The sequence below is a fragment of the Rhinolophus ferrumequinum genome, unplaced genomic scaffold (genome assembly GCF_004115265.2).
Source record: "Rhinolophus ferrumequinum isolate MPI-CBG mRhiFer1 unplaced genomic scaffold, mRhiFer1_v1.p scaffold_52_arrow_ctg1, whole genome shotgun sequence".
Classification (NCBI taxonomy): Eukaryota; Metazoa; Chordata; class Mammalia; order Chiroptera; family Rhinolophidae; genus Rhinolophus; species Rhinolophus ferrumequinum.
The window spans coordinates 75,409-93,399 of record NW_022680418.1 but is presented as its reverse complement, the minus strand read 5'-3'; the positions used below and the strand labels follow the sequence as shown (position 1 = coordinate 93,399).

The 17,991-nt window shown below is 45.6% G+C and overlaps 2 protein-coding genes across 2 annotated transcripts in view; both read right to left on the bottom strand.

Annotated features, from left to right (window-relative positions):
- The window catches only part of LOC117019999 (secretoglobin family 1D member 2-like), a 66,797-nt gene extending 49,036 nt beyond the window's left edge, over positions 1 to 17,761 (bottom strand). Inside the window, exons 1-3 of the mRNA XM_033102234.1 lie at positions 17,648 to 17,761; positions 15,823 to 16,010; positions 14,632 to 14,648 (exon numbers count right to left, since the gene is read on the bottom strand). Coding sequence (XP_032958125.1) covers positions 14,632 to 14,648; positions 15,823 to 16,010; positions 17,648 to 17,702 — 260 coding nt within the window. The 5' untranslated portion in view covers positions 17,703 to 17,761. The remainder of the gene's footprint in view (positions 1 to 14,631; positions 14,649 to 15,822; positions 16,011 to 17,647) is intronic.
- Positions 3,675 to 6,162, bottom strand: LOC117019995 (mammaglobin-B). The gene is made up of 3 exons (XM_033102230.1): positions 6,041 to 6,162; positions 5,487 to 5,674; positions 3,675 to 3,885 (listed from the first exon to the last, which is right to left on the bottom strand). Exons 1-3 carry the CDS (start codon positions 6,093 to 6,095, stop codon positions 3,847 to 3,849), a joined length of 282 nt encoding a protein of 93 aa, XP_032958121.1. The 5' UTR covers positions 6,096 to 6,162; the 3' UTR covers positions 3,675 to 3,846.
- Positions 17,762 to 17,991: the final 230 nt, after the last annotated feature.

Here is a 17,991-nt window from a genome sequence, read left to right as displayed (position 1 = left end):
TACCTCCAAGGGAGCCTCCATAATACTGTCAGCTGATTTCTCAACAAACTTTGCTGGCAATAAGGGAGTGGCAGGAAGTATTCCAAGTGATGAAAAGCAATGACATACAACCAAGATTGCTCTACCCATCAAGGCTGTCATTTAGAATTGAAGGACAGATAAGGATTGTTCCTAGATAAGAAAAAACGGAAGGAGTTGTCACCACCAAACCAGTATTACAGGGAATCATAGAGGGACTTCTTTCAGATGGGAGAGGGGTTAAGGATGGGTGAGAGGAGAAAGGATCAAATTGGTTGTGACACAGTAGTCATGGGGATGCAGGGTATAGCATAAGGAATACACTCAGTAATACTGTCATAACTATGTATCGTGCCAGATAGGTACTAGATCTACAAGGGTGATGGGAATGGGGTTGGCGGCAGTGTGAAAAAGGTGGAGGCATTAAGAAATACAAATTGGTACTTAGTACAGTGTGGGGAATACAATCAATAATGTTGTAAAGATCGTGTAAAGTGCCAGAATGGGCACTGGACTCATCAGAAGGATCACGTCATAGACTGTAGATGCCTGAGCCATGCGCTATACACATGAAGCTGAAGTAGAGTAATATTGAATGTCAACTGTAACTAAATATATAGGAACATGTAGTCACGGGGATGTGGAGTAAAATGTAGGGAAATAGTCCATGGTATTGTAACAGTTATTAAGATGTCCAGAGTGGTTATAGCTTGGTGGTGTTGTCACTTCATGAGGGTTAAATGTCTAATGTTACATTGTTTTGTACCGCTGAAACTAATACAAAATAAATTAAAAATATTTAAATATATTGTGGTACATGAAATGTTTTCAAGAAAGTGTTTTCCAATTTCCTGCCTTTATAAAATCAAAGGAGGACCTAATTAAGCCGTGGCTGATAATCATTAAAATAGAATTGAGTGAGAAATTATACCCTAAGCTCAAAGCAATTCAAAAATCAGGGTGACATCCCCAGTACAATCTCATTCAATTTGTATCTGCACATTCATGTGACAAGTATTTTCAGAATTTACATGCTTAATGTGGAAAACATGAACAAAATTTTTTTCATTTTAGGAATAAGTGATATGATCCACAGATATGTTAAATCAGAATGGCTTCTTTCTGTTCATTAAGAGATGTATTTATCAATAACATTTTACAACTTATAATCAGAAGTATCAAAAGTGCGCCTGCTAGCTGTTTTTCCAAAATTGTAAGCATCTGTTACTGGTACCCAAAATAGCAAGGTACTCTATGTTATAAACTTCTCAAACCCACTTTATCCCTTCTTCTCTTGCTATAGTGCACTGTCGATCTTTCGGGATTTATGCCCTGAGGTTCATCCAAGACACGTGTCAGCTGAGGCACCACTACTCTGCTTCCACAGACCACCTGCCAGAAGCCCTCATCCACCTAACGCGGGCTCACACTTCTTGCTACAAACTATGAGCTGCCAAGGGAGGCCCATGACGTGGAAAAGGCTGCTGGACATCAGACATTGTTTCCTTCATCTCGTTCACCAACTCTTGCCATGAAGCGATGGTCCTGTTATCTCTTTTGGTTCAAAACCTAAGAAGAAGAAGGAAGGAAAATAACAGAAATCATGGTTTCCTCCTGAATTTCCATAACATTTCTCCTGTCTGCCCTGTCCTACTCATGCAGTTCATAGTGCTTGGAATCATGTCCAGGTACCATTGGGACACAACCTGGAGTTTGGGGACACACTCCAAATGGAAGGGAATGTGCAGGTCCTGCTCTGCTGAGCTTCAAACACGGCGATAAGTAGGAATGGTTTCATTAGTCCATTCACATCCCCCACGTCCATTCCTTGTTTTTTGAGGCCAAAGCTGAGACTCGCAGGACACGTCTTGTGGGGATCGGTAGGATGCCCCAGAACACTGCTTCTCTAAATATGTTCCTCCCACACCATCAACGTCAGCACCAGTTGGGAAATTGTTTGAAATGCAACTTCTTGGACCTCAACGCTGATCTACTGATGAGAAAGAACAACAAGCTGTCTTAACAAGACGTCTAGGTGACTCAGATTGGGCTTCATTCGAGAATCACCACCTTGTATCATCTCGCATAATTTGGATAACAGAACCTAAATTTGCTGTTTCCTGGAATATTGGTTTCTAGAATAATTTATGATGACACATATCTATGTAAAAAGTAAAGAAAGCTCTAGGACCAGACCCTAGAGTGTCCTTCCTCCTGGAATACTCATCACCCAACACCTCACACTCTCTCCCTCACCTCCTTCAGATCTGGGCTGAACGTTACATCTTCAGTGAGCCGTTTCCTGTCCATCCTAATTAAAACCACACTCTTACCCTTTTTCCTGTCCTTATTTTTCTCTGTGGTCTTTATCACCTTCTAATATACTTTTTAATTTACTTCTTTTTTTGGTTCATAATTTCTCTGTCCTTGATCAAATATAAGCATCCGAAGGTAGGGCTCTTTGTCTGTTTTTCTCTCTGATGTATCCCAATGCCAAAAGCAGTGCTTGACACAAATGCATGTCAAACCAGAAGTTTGTGAGTGAATGTGATTCTAAGAACTGTTCACGGGGAGGACCCACTCAAAGGATGGTCACTGAGACAAATGGGTTCCTGGGAAGTCGGGGTCGGAGATGGTGAGGAAGAAGCAAAGGAATTGAAGAGAAGATGGATTCCAGAGTCCAGATTCTGGAGAAGAACCATCAGCCATGAAATGGAAGCTCCCGCGTGATCTGACTTATATTGTGTCATATATTTACTCTCTTGATACAGAGATTCCTGTGAAATGTGGGGGGGGAGATGGACACAAAGCCCTGGGGGCTGAAAGCATGTGAATGATTTCCTTCAATTGGGGAGCAAAGCCTTGTCTGTGAGGGGACCCAACAATCCCAGTGACCCTGAGGCTCAACGCAATAGGGCTCCCAGAAGAACTTGTGTGCCGCTAAGGATCAAGATTCTACGATGGTTACGATCAGGAAGGAAACTATAATTATGGAATTTTACCTATAAGGGCTCAAGGGATAGAGAAGTGATAGATCTGAGGGTGTGAAAGGGATGGAGTCGTTGTGTACGAGTCCTGTTCATTGGCTTTTACATAAATGACCACGCTCGTGGGAACACAGACAAATAAGCGTTTTTCCTGAGGTTTGGGGTTATGGGCACAGAGGGGTACAGTAAATAACTTTGTAATGAAAGATCCTAACAACGCCGTTGAGGCTGTAGATCCAATCTTAGGGTGCAGACAGCAGTCATCCCTGCCTTGCCTGAGTCCCCTTTCTCGCAGCTGTTCCCCTCCCTGCACACTCGGGCCAGGGACACAGAGAGCCCGGCCACGGTGACCAGGGCTCAGCTTGGACACAGGGACTGAAGGACATGTGGGAACTTGAGCTTGTTGCAGCCACCAGGACCTCAGGGCCTGAGCGAGGCAGAGATCGTCTGGGAAGATGGGGGTGAGAGGGGAGGAAAATCACTTTCCAGAGAAGGGTCGATGTTGGGCTACAGGTGGTAAGGAACAGCGTGCTGCTCAGAGTCTGTAGTCCTGCACCCGTGAGCTCTTCATGGATAATGTGTGTTTGGGTGTGTGCGTGTGTGCGAGCACATGCATGTGTGGCGTGTCTCTCTAAAGCCTCCATTTTCATCAGATCACAAGAAAAGAACTTTAGGTTTGCAGATACTTTATTGAAATGAAAATGTATTTGAGGTTTCAACAATTGTCTTGCAGTTTGCAGATCAAAAGACAGAAAAAGAAAGGTAAGCTGTGGTTTCTACTAATGCACACTGAATTCTGATCATTCTCTGTAGTCGTCTGGGCCGAAGGTCTTCGGGAAACTTAATATTTAGAACACCAGATACTGTTATAGATTGTTTGCTGGAAAACAAAACAGAGACATCACCTACATTCCAATTCCTCATAAGAGGAAAAGATGGAAAACCAAACATTTCTTCTCATTGTTTTCCTGGATTTGTCTAAACACATCTGACATTCAAGAAAGATAGTGCATGAAATAAAATCAGAATTGTCTTGTCATTTATTCTATTTTCAAGAGACATTAATGGATGCCTAAGACGGGCTTGTGTTTCCTGGTCTCCCCCACGCCCATCCTCAGTGGTCCCTTCTATCTGCATGTTTCCTGTTCTTTGAAATAACACATCTAACAAAATTATGCTGTGTGAACCATTTTCAATATCTCAGCTCAAATACAAGGACGTGTGACGTTTCTGAGTTCCTTCATGATCGTACATGTTGGAAATATATAAAACAGTCTGATGCCTCCACCATGTCCTTTGTGGGCCACAAAATGTCCGAGACGTGTACACTGGCTGATTTGTCTAATCTAGGGTTTTTAAGAATATATTCCTAATATCTTTAATCGCAGGGGTTGTTCACTTTTTAAAAACATGTTATTATGGTAAATACACCTGACATAAATCTTACCATTTTCACCACTTTCAGTGTATAGATAGTAGCGTTAAGAATATTCCCTTTGCAGAGCAACCAGACCCAGGACGTTTGCATCTCGCTAAAGTGCAACTCCAGCCCCGTTAAACACTCCCAAGTTCCTCACCACCCAACCCCTGGAATGCATTACTCTGCCTTCTCATTCTAAGACATTGGCTACTCTAGAAAACTGACGGAAGTGGAGTCATGCTATATTTGTCTTTTTGTGACTGGCTTTTTTTTTTTTTATAGTGTTTTCAAGTTTCTTCCATGTTGCACCCTGCTTCTGAATCTTCTTAGTGACGTACTCTTGTATGTTTGAGCTTTGGCAATGCTTCTAAATTGTGTAGTCTGGGGTGTGTTAAGTGTTACATTAGGATACGGAATAAATGCGAGGTAAAAACTAAACAAACCTGTCATAATTAGAAAGATCATCTCATTGTTAAACTACTGATTTTGTTTTTAACAGTTCCCACACCTGTGGTGAGTTCATACCCATGATCAACACGTGTCATTCACGGGTGTTTAATTATTGGTCAGAAGGTGAAGTTTTTATACTAATAAACTTTCATTGCTTGAAAGTGCACTTTTGAATGTGTTAGTAAGATGTCTGGAATAATCCTTAAAATGAGTTTTCTGGAATCTATTGAAAAGTCTTTAAAATATTTTACTATTTAATCTATGAACAAGAGGAATTTATTTTTCTGAACACTCTAAAAGTGATGGAAGGTCTTCTTAATAATCAGATATTTTCTGAGCTGAGGGTTAGGGGAGCTTTTGCCCAAGGGAGTTTCCCCCTCTTGGTCCTTTTCATTTATTATTCACTAAAGATTCCACAAAGTGAAGAGACAGAGCAGCACTGCACCTTGGATGGCTTTCTTGGTGTCACACTATTATTCACACTCACCAACAATGAAAGTCAGGGAAATAAAGCATGGTCAACACTTGCTTTGGCATAATGAGTGACAAAGTAGAGCCTGCTTGTCCCTGTCCAGTGGATTCAAAACACTTAAAGAAGAAATCGAAATTACCAGCATCACTTGGACGTTGTCCACAGTTTCGCCGTCCTGCTTGACAAAACATTGCTTCAGTTGGGTGGCGGCACGTTCCTCGGCTTCACCATTTATGAACTGTTGATAAGTTTTGAGGTACTGATCAACGCCCACTTCATTGTAAAGAGTGTCATTTATCCCCTTCTCAAGGAGCGTGCAGCCAGAACCTGGGATGGAAGCATGCAAAAGTGGGCTGACTTACAGAGGTATGAATTCCTTTATGGGCACAGCTAGGGTGTTTGTCATCTTACATCCCAGTAGAGACGCACATTCAGAAAGATTATGGTCAACGGTCTTGAGTTCTCAAATCTAGGAGAGTAAACTCAGGATCTGGGATTTCCTTCAAGCCCTGAAACATGTGCCTCCTTGCACCCCCGTCCTGGCTTCCACAGCCCAGAGAAGCCAAACACACGAATAACGAGGACCCCGGAGAAATGAGAGGCTCTGTGCTGGGCTGTGGGGAACAGGAGGTCGTCCACAGGGGCCTTGACAACAACCTGCAAGCAAAGCCCGCCCTCCTTGTCAGTGCTCACCTGCAAAGCAGGAGAGGGGCAGGGCGATCAGCATGAGGACTGTCAGCAGCTTCATGGTGCAGCGGCGGCTGTGGGCTGGTGACTGCGGTGTGGCAGTGAGGAAGGAACTCGCTTTGGAGCTGAGTGCCTGAGCTCCTGCTTTTATTCTCCTGGTGGCCATTGTAATCCCTCCCCTCAATGAGGGAAAGAGTCACAGGATGAACCTGGCTCTGGGCCAGGAAACCACAGCGAGAAACACCCAGAACCCAGCCAACCCCATCTCTGTTTGTAGAAACCGTGGCGACAGAGCTTTTAGAAATCAAAACCATTTTCGAACTGAAACAATGGCACATGACAGTAGATGCAAGTAATGCAGAAGTGCTTATTAAAAAATAAAGCAAATTAAAATGGAGGTCGCCTTGTTGTTTTATTATTAAGGTAGTCTTCATTATGTCCCATCCTCCTTTTCCTGTTGTTTCTCTTTTCCTTCTCCGTCTTCTAGGTAGAAAAAGAAGTTCCTATCCTGTGTCTGTTCCTCCTGCTTCACTGAACACCTGGGCTGGGTGCAATACCGAATCACGCCTCGGAGAGGCAGACTTCCTTCGCACACAGACACATACAGTCAGGGGTTGGAGTTGGAAAATATTAATGTGTCGCTTGCTTTTTGAACTTCGATGGTGAAATCCAGCAGAACATCTGGGAAATAGTGTTCTAGACTGAGGGAACAGCAAGTACAGAGGCCCTGAGAGCACATGGCACATGGCAAGGTAAGGGAATTGTACAAAGTGTGCCTCTTGGTGTCAAGAGAGGGACAGGACAGCCTCATAGGATAGAAACGCCAGATGGGTTTAAGAAGGGACAATATAAAAGTATGAAGGTGACAGGAACAAGAGAAACAAAGTTGGCTTACGTTGAAGAAAAAAGAAATGGCTGAGAGCCTGAGAATCGAGCCAATGATTAATTCCCTGTGAACGCATTATTCTCCATCTGGATTATTTCGGCCTCACGTCTTTACATCATTCAGCTGGAGCTTAAGTTGCCAAGGACAGTACTGATTTAGGAAGAAGCTAGAAATAGAGAAGAAGGTCATGTTCTTATGGGTGTCCCCTCACCCAGCTGACCATCGCTGGGCACTTCATTCCAAAGGCAAGTGAAGGACATTAGTAATGAAAGAGGCGGCTGACTCCGTGAACGGGATTTCATGAGGACTCCGCCTGGTGCCTCAGTCGTTACGGACCAGCCCTGTCACCTGCTGACACACTGGGCCATTCACAGCCTCTTATTCAGGAAACAAAATCCCACCTCATGTCCATGAGCGCACAGTAAAGTGTGTGTCTCTTTACCTGCATGTTTCCTGCAAAGCACATGAGGACCATTCTCAGGTGAATTAAATACAATAACTGCTCACAAAAGCTCCTGTAAAAGCATCGTTTGCAAAAGCAAATGGAAGAAACCACTAGGTGAGAATGCCTGAATTGCTGGGCTGATTTTTACCTACTCCCAGAAGGCACTTTGACTCAGATCCCCAAATTCAGCTCAGAAACCAGAGCAGTGAAGTAGCCTTTGGTGTCAGTGTGTGTGACATTTATTGATCACCCTCTGTGATAAACCAGACACAATAGACTTGGACATGGAGGTGAATTATTCACAGATTTTACTGTGAATACCCTTGTCTTCGTTAGAGATAAATGTCAGGTAGGAGAGAATTATATCTGGCCTGTTCTCAGGCTCGTACAAGACCTGAGGTGAATTCACACTAATATTTTGCTCATCTGAGGCCTTGTCATCCTTAATAAAAGTGGTGACACTCAGTGAGAGCCGTTTTTCCTCGGTGATTCATGCATTGGCACAAAGCCTATAAAAGAGTTCTGCAAATTAAATGATCCTTGAGTTTCTATTAATTGTAAGTGAGTCGTGTAAATCAGTCCCATGGTATTTGGGGAGAAGATACCTTACATTTCTTCTGTTTCACTCATTCTGTAAAACTAGTTCTGCCCTGTGCTCCTGGGCTGTTGGCACATTAACCTCATGCATGTGCTTTGGACGGGAACCTCTTCTTCCTTAAGATCAATCCAAAGCCTACAAATTGGGCGGGGAGGTGCTTTCCCCGGCCAGAGACTTCAGGAAAGGCCAACATCTTGGGGACATCTTGATGTCCATCGTTCACGGTTTCCAGGCCATTCCAAGCACAGGCGTCTCCCATGCCTTGGGCCACGCTTGTGTGTAGATGTCACAGCTGTGTCCCTTTGCACAATGGAAATCGTCCTATGGTGTCGTGAGGCCTCAATGAGTTACAGTGAGGAAGTCCTCAGAACAGGGCTGGGCACAGAGGAGGTGCTGCGAACATGTCAGCTCCAGCCAGTAATTCATAACCTGAGAAAGGTGTTCTGATAAACATTGAAGGACTTCTGGGACCATGATAGACCACTGAAAACTCTGCTTCTACTTCGCATTCTCTAAGGCCTAGACATACCATATTCAGACATGAAGCAAAAGGCCTAAGTTAGGAAACAAAGCACTTTTTTGATCCATCCTTCCTGGATTCTTTTTCTGACTCCTTCCTGAAAGAGTCTTATTGAAATAATTACATATAACTTATCTCTGGAAATATTCTCTATACTGTTGGCCTATTAATCTTCTCAATACCCACCTCCAACATGTGTACTTGTTTTCCACATTCAGTAAAACATGAGTGAGAAACAAGTGTAGAGCACTTCCGCGATGAAAGAAAATGGTAATCGCCTCTTTTAATCTTCACAGAAACCCAATGAGTAAGGTGATGATGACATTTATTATGACCCACCAAACCCAAACAGGGGCACTTTGGAAGGTGAAAGAGGTCACTACCTGGACAGAGTGCCAGGACAGCAGCATGAGCCGGGTTTCTCGTGAGCAAACTGAGCTGTGTGGTCACCCTCCCCAGGATGTGGGCATCTCATTTCTCCCTAACTGCACATAATGGGACAAGAGAGGTCAAGTAACTTGACCAAGGGCACACAGCTGGGGGGTGGCAGAGCCAGTAAGGGGCCAGGCTTTCTGGCTCGAGAGGCCCTCTCCACACTATCGGCCTCCTCAGCCTGACCCTTGTGGACCTTCACTGGATGGTTCACATGGGTCCTGTGACCTTGACCTGCACAACTGCCCTGTGTGAACTCCTGCTTGATTTCTGTGCAGGCCGCACAGTTTTCAGCTCAAGGCATTTGCTCCCTGTGAAGCCCCTTCTCCACTGTCCTTGTCTCAGTCCCCCTGGGTTGACCTCCTTATGCATTCCTGACGCCACATCAAAGACAGCCCGCTTCTTATGTCCTTTCCTGTCCCCGAATCTCTGGGGATCTCCTTCCCAAGACCCCATGGCTCTCCGTGTGCACGTCTCTCCTGGCAACCAGGCCCAGGCCCCTGGCTTTTTCCCCGTGTTGTGGTCCTGGAGGGCGTGACCTGTACCCTCTGGTCTTTGTGTGACAATAGTGACAGAAGGTGTAGAGGGTGCTGAATTATTAATTGTGTAACTGCTTATGAGGGCGTTTTGTGAGTTACACATATTTTAATATTAGCTCATTTTGAAGGAGAATTTCACTTGAAATTGAATGTCTAAGGAAGGCAAGGCTCAAACCTAACCAATCAAACCTAAACCCAGGCCTTAGGGTGGCATCCTGGTGGTACCACTACATTCTTTATGTTCCTGGAGAGGACTTCGGAGTCACCACAGGGAGGGCGCAGGTGACCACAGGAGGAAGTTGGAACCCTGTCACCTGGGGCCTGGGCCACCTCAGTCTGTCTGTTCCTGAGAAGTAAACATTAGCCTGATCCAATCTAACCCGGATCCTTCTGACTTGGGACAGGGAGCCGGATTTGGAAGCCGAGCCTGGATCAGGAGTCACCTCCAGCTAACTCTCCTTGGCTTCTTCACCAAAACCCTGAACTTTACACATCTTGCATTTTTACAAAATGTGAGCTTCAATATTTGATCTGTATACATGTGACAGTTCACATGGTTTATTAGGTAGGTATCTACTCAGTTACTAAGTTCCCCTCCACTTCCTGCCCACATTTTCTAGCTAACATTTGCCTTCAGTATGTGAACGTTTGGCCACTAGGACCATTACAGTGACCATATGGGGAAACTGATACAAATGATTTCACTGCTAGAACCATGATTCTCATATGCAGGTCCTTCTCATATGCAGGGTCTTTCTGAAAGGAAACTCTATTTTTTAGGCTGATGTCCAAAAAGTCACAAAAATGAGTTTGGATGTAGGGAATGAGTGGGCTATTCAATTTTCTATTCTTCACTTCTGGGAAATGTTCCAGATTTCATTTTTTGGTGACTTTCTTCCCACCGCATTGTCTCTCATTCTAGAGGCCTATTAGTTGGACATCCTAGATGGATGCTGTAGCGTACTTTTCTTTTCTTTCATATTTGTGTTCTTTATCCTTTCAGCTACGCATAAATCACTTTTTATACATATTATTTATTTTCAAACTCCTGTATTATCTCTTCCAGCTCTCATATATTTACTTTTTCCATATATGCTTGTACTTGAATGTTTATTAACCATGAAGAGAATAACAGGTCTCAGCAATGTGAGCTTCTGAAGACCCATGAAGGTGTCCCACGGGAGAAGGAGACTGGCCCAGACAACTTAGACCAGCCCCCAAAGAGTATGAGTCAATTTAGAACTTTCTTGACTCCTCATCTCTTCCCATTTTTAACCCCTAATCCCTCAGAAACTATGTTTAACAGGGAGGAGAGAAAGGGAAGTAAGGAGAGAGGGGAAAGAGAGGACTTAATTGTGACCCAATGTGAAGTTTTGATTCTTATCCAGGCCGGGATACACTAATCTCTAAAGGGAGACGTTGACCTTCATATCCCAGGAATGGAGAGCCATTGAGAGCCGGCTTTAAGTAAGCTTGTGACAAATCCGGGCTTTGAATCATATCACTGTATATGAATACAATTCTGTATGCAGTCAGCTATCGTTGAAGCACAGGGATAAATAAAGATATTTCTAATGTGCAAATCTTCAAAACTTTTATCTCCAGTGAGCTTTTTCTCAGAAGGTGGCAGAGGACATGCTCCACCCAAAAGAATATTGTCATCCAGAGTAAGATGGATGCAAGGAGAGGACATCTGAGGAGGAGAGCCTGCAGAGACAGCAATTATGCCTGTCCAGGGAAAGCATTAGAAGCCTCAAAGGTAACGTCAAGAGACCCTGCAGAAGTCAATCCTTTGTACTTGGTTAACTCAGTTTGGGAGTCTGATCCAGAGTTTCTGAAAATTACTGATATCTTCAACAAAGCAAAACGCAGAAGGCATAGCAAACAGAGAGCCTTCTCCAGACATAATTTGAGTTTGAGATGTCAACAACTCAGGGAGAAAGTGTCCAGCGGGGACTGAAGCCCTCCTGCCACTTACAGCTAACTTTCTGCCACCTCTGAGAGAGCTACAGACTGTGGAGTCTTTTCGTGTGTGTTTGATAAAATATATACAATACGAATTTTATGATTTCATCCATATTTAAGTGTACGATTAGTTACATTGAGTACATTCACAATGTTTTACTACTACCCGTTTCCAGAAACCATTCCAAACTGAGACTCTAACCATTAAACCATCACTCGTTAACCTGTCCTCCAGCGCCAGTCTTTGGAGTCTTGCTTATCTAGCCTCCCACTCTGTGCACCTCATATAGGGAATTGTCTGTCTATGAGACCCTAAGTTTATTAGTGTTATAAAGTGAAACTAATGAATGACCTTCAATAGCCAGGCTTGAAGGGCGATAGAAGTAGCCAGGGAAAGGTCTCCAGGTGACCACCTTGGTGATGCTGGGGGTTCTCTGATGGGCATAAACAGCCTGATTCCCCTCTCCACTTCAGTGGTGGCCTCCACAGTCGCTGGGTGGCTGCACCCTTAGGAGGCTGAGGTAAGGAAAAGGGGACTGCATAGGTTCTACCCACAGAGATACCCATATGTTTGTCCTGGAGTGAGGCCTGGGAAACACTTGCCTTTGAAATCGTCCCAGTTGATTGTAACACAGAGTCAGGGTTGAGGAGCAGTGGGTGGGACATTCTTCATCCCCACAGGCAATGGTGGGAGCAGTCTTTCACCTTCCAGGGGACTAGCAAGGAGAAAAGGAAACAAGGGAAAGAAAACCTGTAAACCTTGGAGGTAATGTCCACCCATAGGTGTGCTCAATACGTGTAAATCCTTAAGTGTTTTAGAAATGATAATAATAATTGATAAAATTTGTTCTTCATGTTAGTAATTTATTTAATATATTCTCAAAACAACTCTGTGATATGAGTAGTATATCACAGAAAGTTAAACTGATAACAGAGGGCTGACTGCCTATCTATGTGAGTATGTGTGTGTCTTGTAAGTCTGTGCATGTTTCTGGGTGTGTCTGTGTGGGTAAAAGTGTGTATCTGTGTGTGTGTGCCATTGGGTGTAAATATATGTCTGTATATAAAGGTTTATTTTAGGGTGTGAGAGTAGGGAGGGATTCCGGAGGATGCAACGTGAGGTTGTCAGCTGTCCGGTGGAGGGAAATTTACAGAGGCAAAGGGAGCACCACACGTCCTGGTACACTGGTGTGACCCACATAACACACGAGTGAGTGGCAGTTAGACAACTATGGCTGAGCACAGAATCCTGGGTGAGCAGGGAGAAGAGGTCGGAGGGATGCCAGGGACGGGTCGTGCCCGGCCTTGTGTGGGATACCAATGGTGGGCCTGGTCCTCCCAGCGATTCCAGTCTGGGTCTCTCAGGGGGTTGCGAGAGCTCCTTGTGTGCACCATGCACAGTATGCAAACTGAACATGCAAAGTGTTTCACAAAATAGGGACCAACTCCAGTGCACATGTTTCCTGATGTGATTAAGACTACACATCTGTTGTAAAAGAATTGGAGACAACCGATAATAGTAGATAATTCTTATCTTCTGTTTTCTCAATCACAGTTTGAATAAATATCCTATTATAACAGGAGAATGGGCCCTGGACTAAGAATAACTGTTCTTGCTTGACACATTCAGAAACACATGACGTCTAGTATTTCTGGGTTACAGGCGTAAGATCCGATTCACATTTGTTTCAGGAGGGTCACCGTGATGTCCATGAGTAGGGTGTGCTGCAGGAAGGGTATCAAGACCCCAGGAGACCACTTGGGAGACTTTAGCACCCACCAGGCAGACTAGGAAAGGACTGTGAGGATGGTTGTGTGGGGGAAAGGACAGGAGCCGCGTGGGGCTCTGGAAGTGGACGGGGCAGCACGTAGCCGACTCTTAGATGTCAGGAGGGAGATGAGCTACAATAGGTTCATAATAGTCCCCCAAAAGTTATCCAAGTCCGAAACCTGGGAACTTGTCATATAGCTTTCAGGGCAAAGAAAGACTTCGAAGAGGTGATAAAGCTACGAATTTTGAGTCAGGGACATAATCCTGAATGTTCTGGTGTCCTCCAAACGCCATCGCATAGATTCTACACGAAGGAGGCCCAAGGAGACTTGCACACACAGAAAGGGGAACGCAATGTCACCTCACGGGGCACTGATTATAGTGATGTGGGCACAAGACAAGGAATGCCACCAGCCTTCTAAGCTGGAAGTGCCATGGACAGATTTTCATGTTGACTTTCCAGAGCCAGCGTGGCCATGAGTTCGGCCGACTGTTACAGATTTTAGCCTTTTGTCCTCCCCACTTTGAGAAAATGCGGTAAGCCACCTTGTGAGTGGTGGTGTGTTACAGCAGACCCCGGAAACGAGTCTGGGGGCCTGTAATGTATCCAAGTTTTCTGAGTCACCTTCATTAGCCTGGGTGGGGTCATGGCAGAGGCAATGGTGGGGGGCAGACACCTTGTGTATTTTGTATGTTCCCTCTGAAGTTAAGTGTGGGTTTCTTGAGTGGCATTGTCCAGATGGCAGCTGGAAGCTTGTTTGTGCATCTTTAGGGACAAGAGGGGTGAAGCAGTGGCCGCGCGGTGCAGGCAGTGAAGACCAATGTGAGCGAGCAGAGCGACATGAGCTCGCTGGAGGCGGAACCCTGATTTCACTACAAATTGAGAGGTGGACAGAAAACAAGTGATACGGCAAGATTTTAGGACTGAAGCACAGTGAAGGGGTGAGGACCAGGCAGGATGTTTGTGGTTATAATGAGGATGGAATAGCAGTGACGCTGCTGGCTGGGAGCCACGTGACTGTCCAGTCAGTGAGGCCGCGGGTATCCTTTAGTACAGGCCCAGGAGCAGGAATGCTATGATTGCTTTCTACCCAAACTGTCCTTTTCACTCATGGCCCTGCGACTGGGAAATGTGTAAAGTAATGCAGGATGGTCCTGAGCAAATATTGTCTCTTCTGGTCCCTTCACCTCAGGCCACCATGGGTACCCGGACGCTAGGTACTGAAATATATTACTGACAACACCCAATGGCCATGTCATGATGAAACCACCCCATCCAGACCACAGACTATTGGATGATAAAAAGACATGCAGAGAAGTGCAGGGCTAGTGATTTATTGAAGCAAGATGTTGAAACCTTTACATTTTCTGTGATGATCTGGTCACATGGAACGTCAGAGATCAATATGTGTAAGATTCTTTTTCAACCTAGGAGGCACATGTGGAAGTTACTCTCATCTGAAATAGAAGTAGAGGGAATGAGTAGGTCAGTCATGCCTCTCCTGGACATGACACGTTTACACAGGCTGTTGCTGAAAACCGAGATGTGGAAGAAATATTTCAACCAGCAAAAGCATTGGAGGGCCCCAGGCAGGACAGCAGTGCGAGTGGTGAACTCAGACGACCTGGTCCACTTACAACAACCCATGCTGGTCAGGAAAGAGCCATGTCCACAGCCCGGCAAAGGGACTCTGAGGGACCCAAGAGAAGGACTCAGGATTCTAATGGACGGAGGAGCGGGGTGAAGAGCAACCCAGGATTTGCTATCTCTGAGCCACAGGTCCCAGGACTGTGTTTTTTTGCTCTGAGGTGGGCATGGGTTTGAGATACCGGGACAGGTATGGGAGGGGCTTGGGAAGTTCCGCTTTCAGATTTCCAGCCTGGAGGTGTGGAAATTCAACGTGAGGGCACATGCGCTTCTCTGCTCTGAGCACCCAGCTATCATGGAAATTTGCACAAACCTGACTTAATGCCAGCAACTGTTGGGCTGAGTGACACATTTAAATGTGTGATTGCTTCATAAAGACATGATTTGTGTTTCAGCCTCTCCTATGGCTGCAAGAGACATAACGGGGGGTGGCTCTACCCACTGGCCATGAGGGGTGAGTGGTGGAAAAGTGAGGCACAGACACAAGGAGCGGGTCTTGGCTCTGCAGAAGCTCAGAGACCCCAGCCAGTGACCCCCCATCAGGTCAGAGGTGGGGCTACTGCCTGCCCTCCCACTGTCTCTGCTTCATCACTCCCAACACTCTCCATGAGATTCCCCAGTGCCTGTGCCCCTGGGTGAGGGGAGCTCGCCCTTCAACAGCTCCTGGGCAGGGAGGCACCCGGCTCTGGGCGTCCAACATGGCTGCGTGGACCCCCAGTTATCCTGCCCCTGAGGACACTGAGGGGAACCTGGCTCCCAGTCAGGTGACCTGAGAAGAGAGATTGTGCCAGATGCTGTGTGCAGCCAAAGTACTGCTCAGCAGGTGTAATGTTCTCATTCACCCTGTGGCCACCGGTGAACCTCTCAGATGTGAGCAGGGAGGCAGGGGCCTCCGCCTCCTGTGCCCTCACTGAGCAGATGCCAACCTCCCTCCTGGCAGGGCACTGAGCAGATACCTCTGTGCAAAAAGAAGAGAGAATTTACCAATATATGGAGAATATAGTGTCTGTCCTTCATGGAGATTTCATTTATGCATTCCTTCACTTCTAGTGGGGCCGAAAGAGCTGCTTCTGGTGGATTATATTTCTCAAGAATGCTCTTCAACTCTGGTATAGTACCCAGTGTGAAGGATCTCAATGTCACAAGAACAGATGGACAGACTTCTGCATTGACTGGAGCAGACAAAAAAGAAACACAATAGACATAAGCAAACACTCTTTTCCTGTAGCTTCCTGATGCTGGAACTGGACAGGAACCCCAGGGGTTTTATGAGCTCATTACACAATTGTGCCAATGACCATGCAATCCCTAGACGTCGTGACTTCCTCCAGGTCACAGAGCAATCCTCAGAGCAAGAGCGCCCTCGGTAAGACTTGACGTATTTCCACTTCAGTTTTCTTCTTTGCAAAGGACACACACTGCTCTCCTCGACTCTCCTATTGTGCTGAAATTCACTTACCCTAGATTTGAAAAATGAAGGTTGGCCTGTCAATAGAGTGACACCTTCTGTTGTCTTGGATATTGAGGAAGAGGAGATTTAGTAATCAATCTTTGAAGTGAATGGGAGAATCAGATCTTACCAGAGATCAGAGAAGGGGGAATAAATCTGGAGTGAGGTTAGTAAAGTGTTGCTCTTTGGAAACTAAATTAAACAATATTATTCTGTCATTGGATGCAGACGTAACTACAAAGCTAAAAAGATATGTTTGTAAGTGTAAGACATCTGAAGCTTATACACAAAACTATGATTGGCTCTAATATTCTGTACCGATGTACAGATTTCTTCAGAGAGGGTGGGAGGTGGGAACTCAGAGTTATTTTTGACCCTACTGGAGTTGTGCTGAGACCTGAAGTAACCTGTTTTCCTGGTCTGGATTCTCCATCCCGTCAGGCTTTGCAACCACCTGTAGCCTGGAAAGTACCCAGTCAGGCTCTCATCTTACCCTAATCAGACACACGAGGAGAACGAGGAGGCTCCGAGAGTCAGATGAAAGAGAAAGACTCCAAAAGACTTGGGTCAGGATCGAGGAGGTGGAGACACACAAAAGTGTTGTTGGATGAATGGCTAGAATTAGTTCAGAGCAATGGTGATGGAGCCCCAGCGATTGCTCTGGTTCTGCTCCCATTGCGCTCGTGCTCTCAGAGGACAAGCAGCGGTTGCAGGCCGAGTGCTGCTTATTGGCAGAGCCCATGGAAAATTTATTATTTAGAATCGGAGAACGCTGGCTCTCCTTGAACTGAGAACTAATACCCTTCAGCTCTAACACTTTGTGAGTCTGAAGCTATGAGTTAGCCAGCTGTGGACTCACCTGGCCCTTAAAGACCCCGGGCAGGAGAACGTCTGATGACTCCCGGATAACGACTGGATACTGATACCTAGAGCTGGTCTCTAGACCTACTTAACGTTACTGCACCGTCATAGCTACTCTCGGTGGAAGCTGTGAAACCCAGTGAGAGGAGACCTGGGAGATTAAGCATTGTGTTCAAGGTCACAACACTGCCAAGTGGCAGAACAATGATTCACATCCCAATTTAATTATGTCCTGTTGCTTCTGAAAACATGACCACAGACAAGGAGTGAGGCTTCAGAAGGAAAACTCTGAAATGTGCCTGCAATGATATTTTTAAAACGAAAGTTCCAGAGTATTGGGAATTGATTATATGAACCCTGAGCTTCGGGGGACTGCGTCACGAGAGGTGGAAAAAGTTTGAATTGGGATCTGTTCACCTCCTTCCCCAAATAAGTCATGTAGTTAGGAGAGGGTAACTTACCAGGGCTGATGCCAGTCTGGTTAGCAATGGTACTCACCCTCGTAGCAGCAAAAGGCCAGAGTGACCAGCAGGACAGGAAAGGACAGCCTCATGGTTTCTTTTGCTTTGAGTTTTCAGCTTTAGCAAAAGATGAGCAATGACAGGAGCTGGACTCAGGAGCCTGGGAGTCCAGGGCTATAAGTACCTGGTGAGCCTCACTGGTCCTGCCCACAGAGGACGTGGCAGGTCACAAGGCCTGGCGTCCAGCCGTCCCTTCCTCCCTGAGGCTGATGCCATCCATCCGTGTCACATACCTCGGTGACTGGTCAAAGCTAGGTGTTGCTGGCACCAAGCTCCTCACCTTTGTAGCAAAGCTGAGGTTGTAGCTTTACAAATGTATAG

Coding starts and splice junctions, on each gene's coding strand:
- LOC117019995 (XM_033102230.1), bottom strand. CDS start 6,095: ATGAAGCTGCTGACAGTCCTCATGCTGATCGCCCTGCCCCTCTCCTGC. Junction 5,675..6,040: donor GCCCCTCTCCTGCTTTGCAG/GTGAGCACTGAC, acceptor CTTCCATCCCAG/GTTCTGGCTGCACGCTCCTT. Junction 3,886..5,486: donor ACAACGTCCAAGTGATGCTG/GTAATTTCGATT, acceptor TTTGTTTTCCAG/CAAACAATCTATAACAGTAT.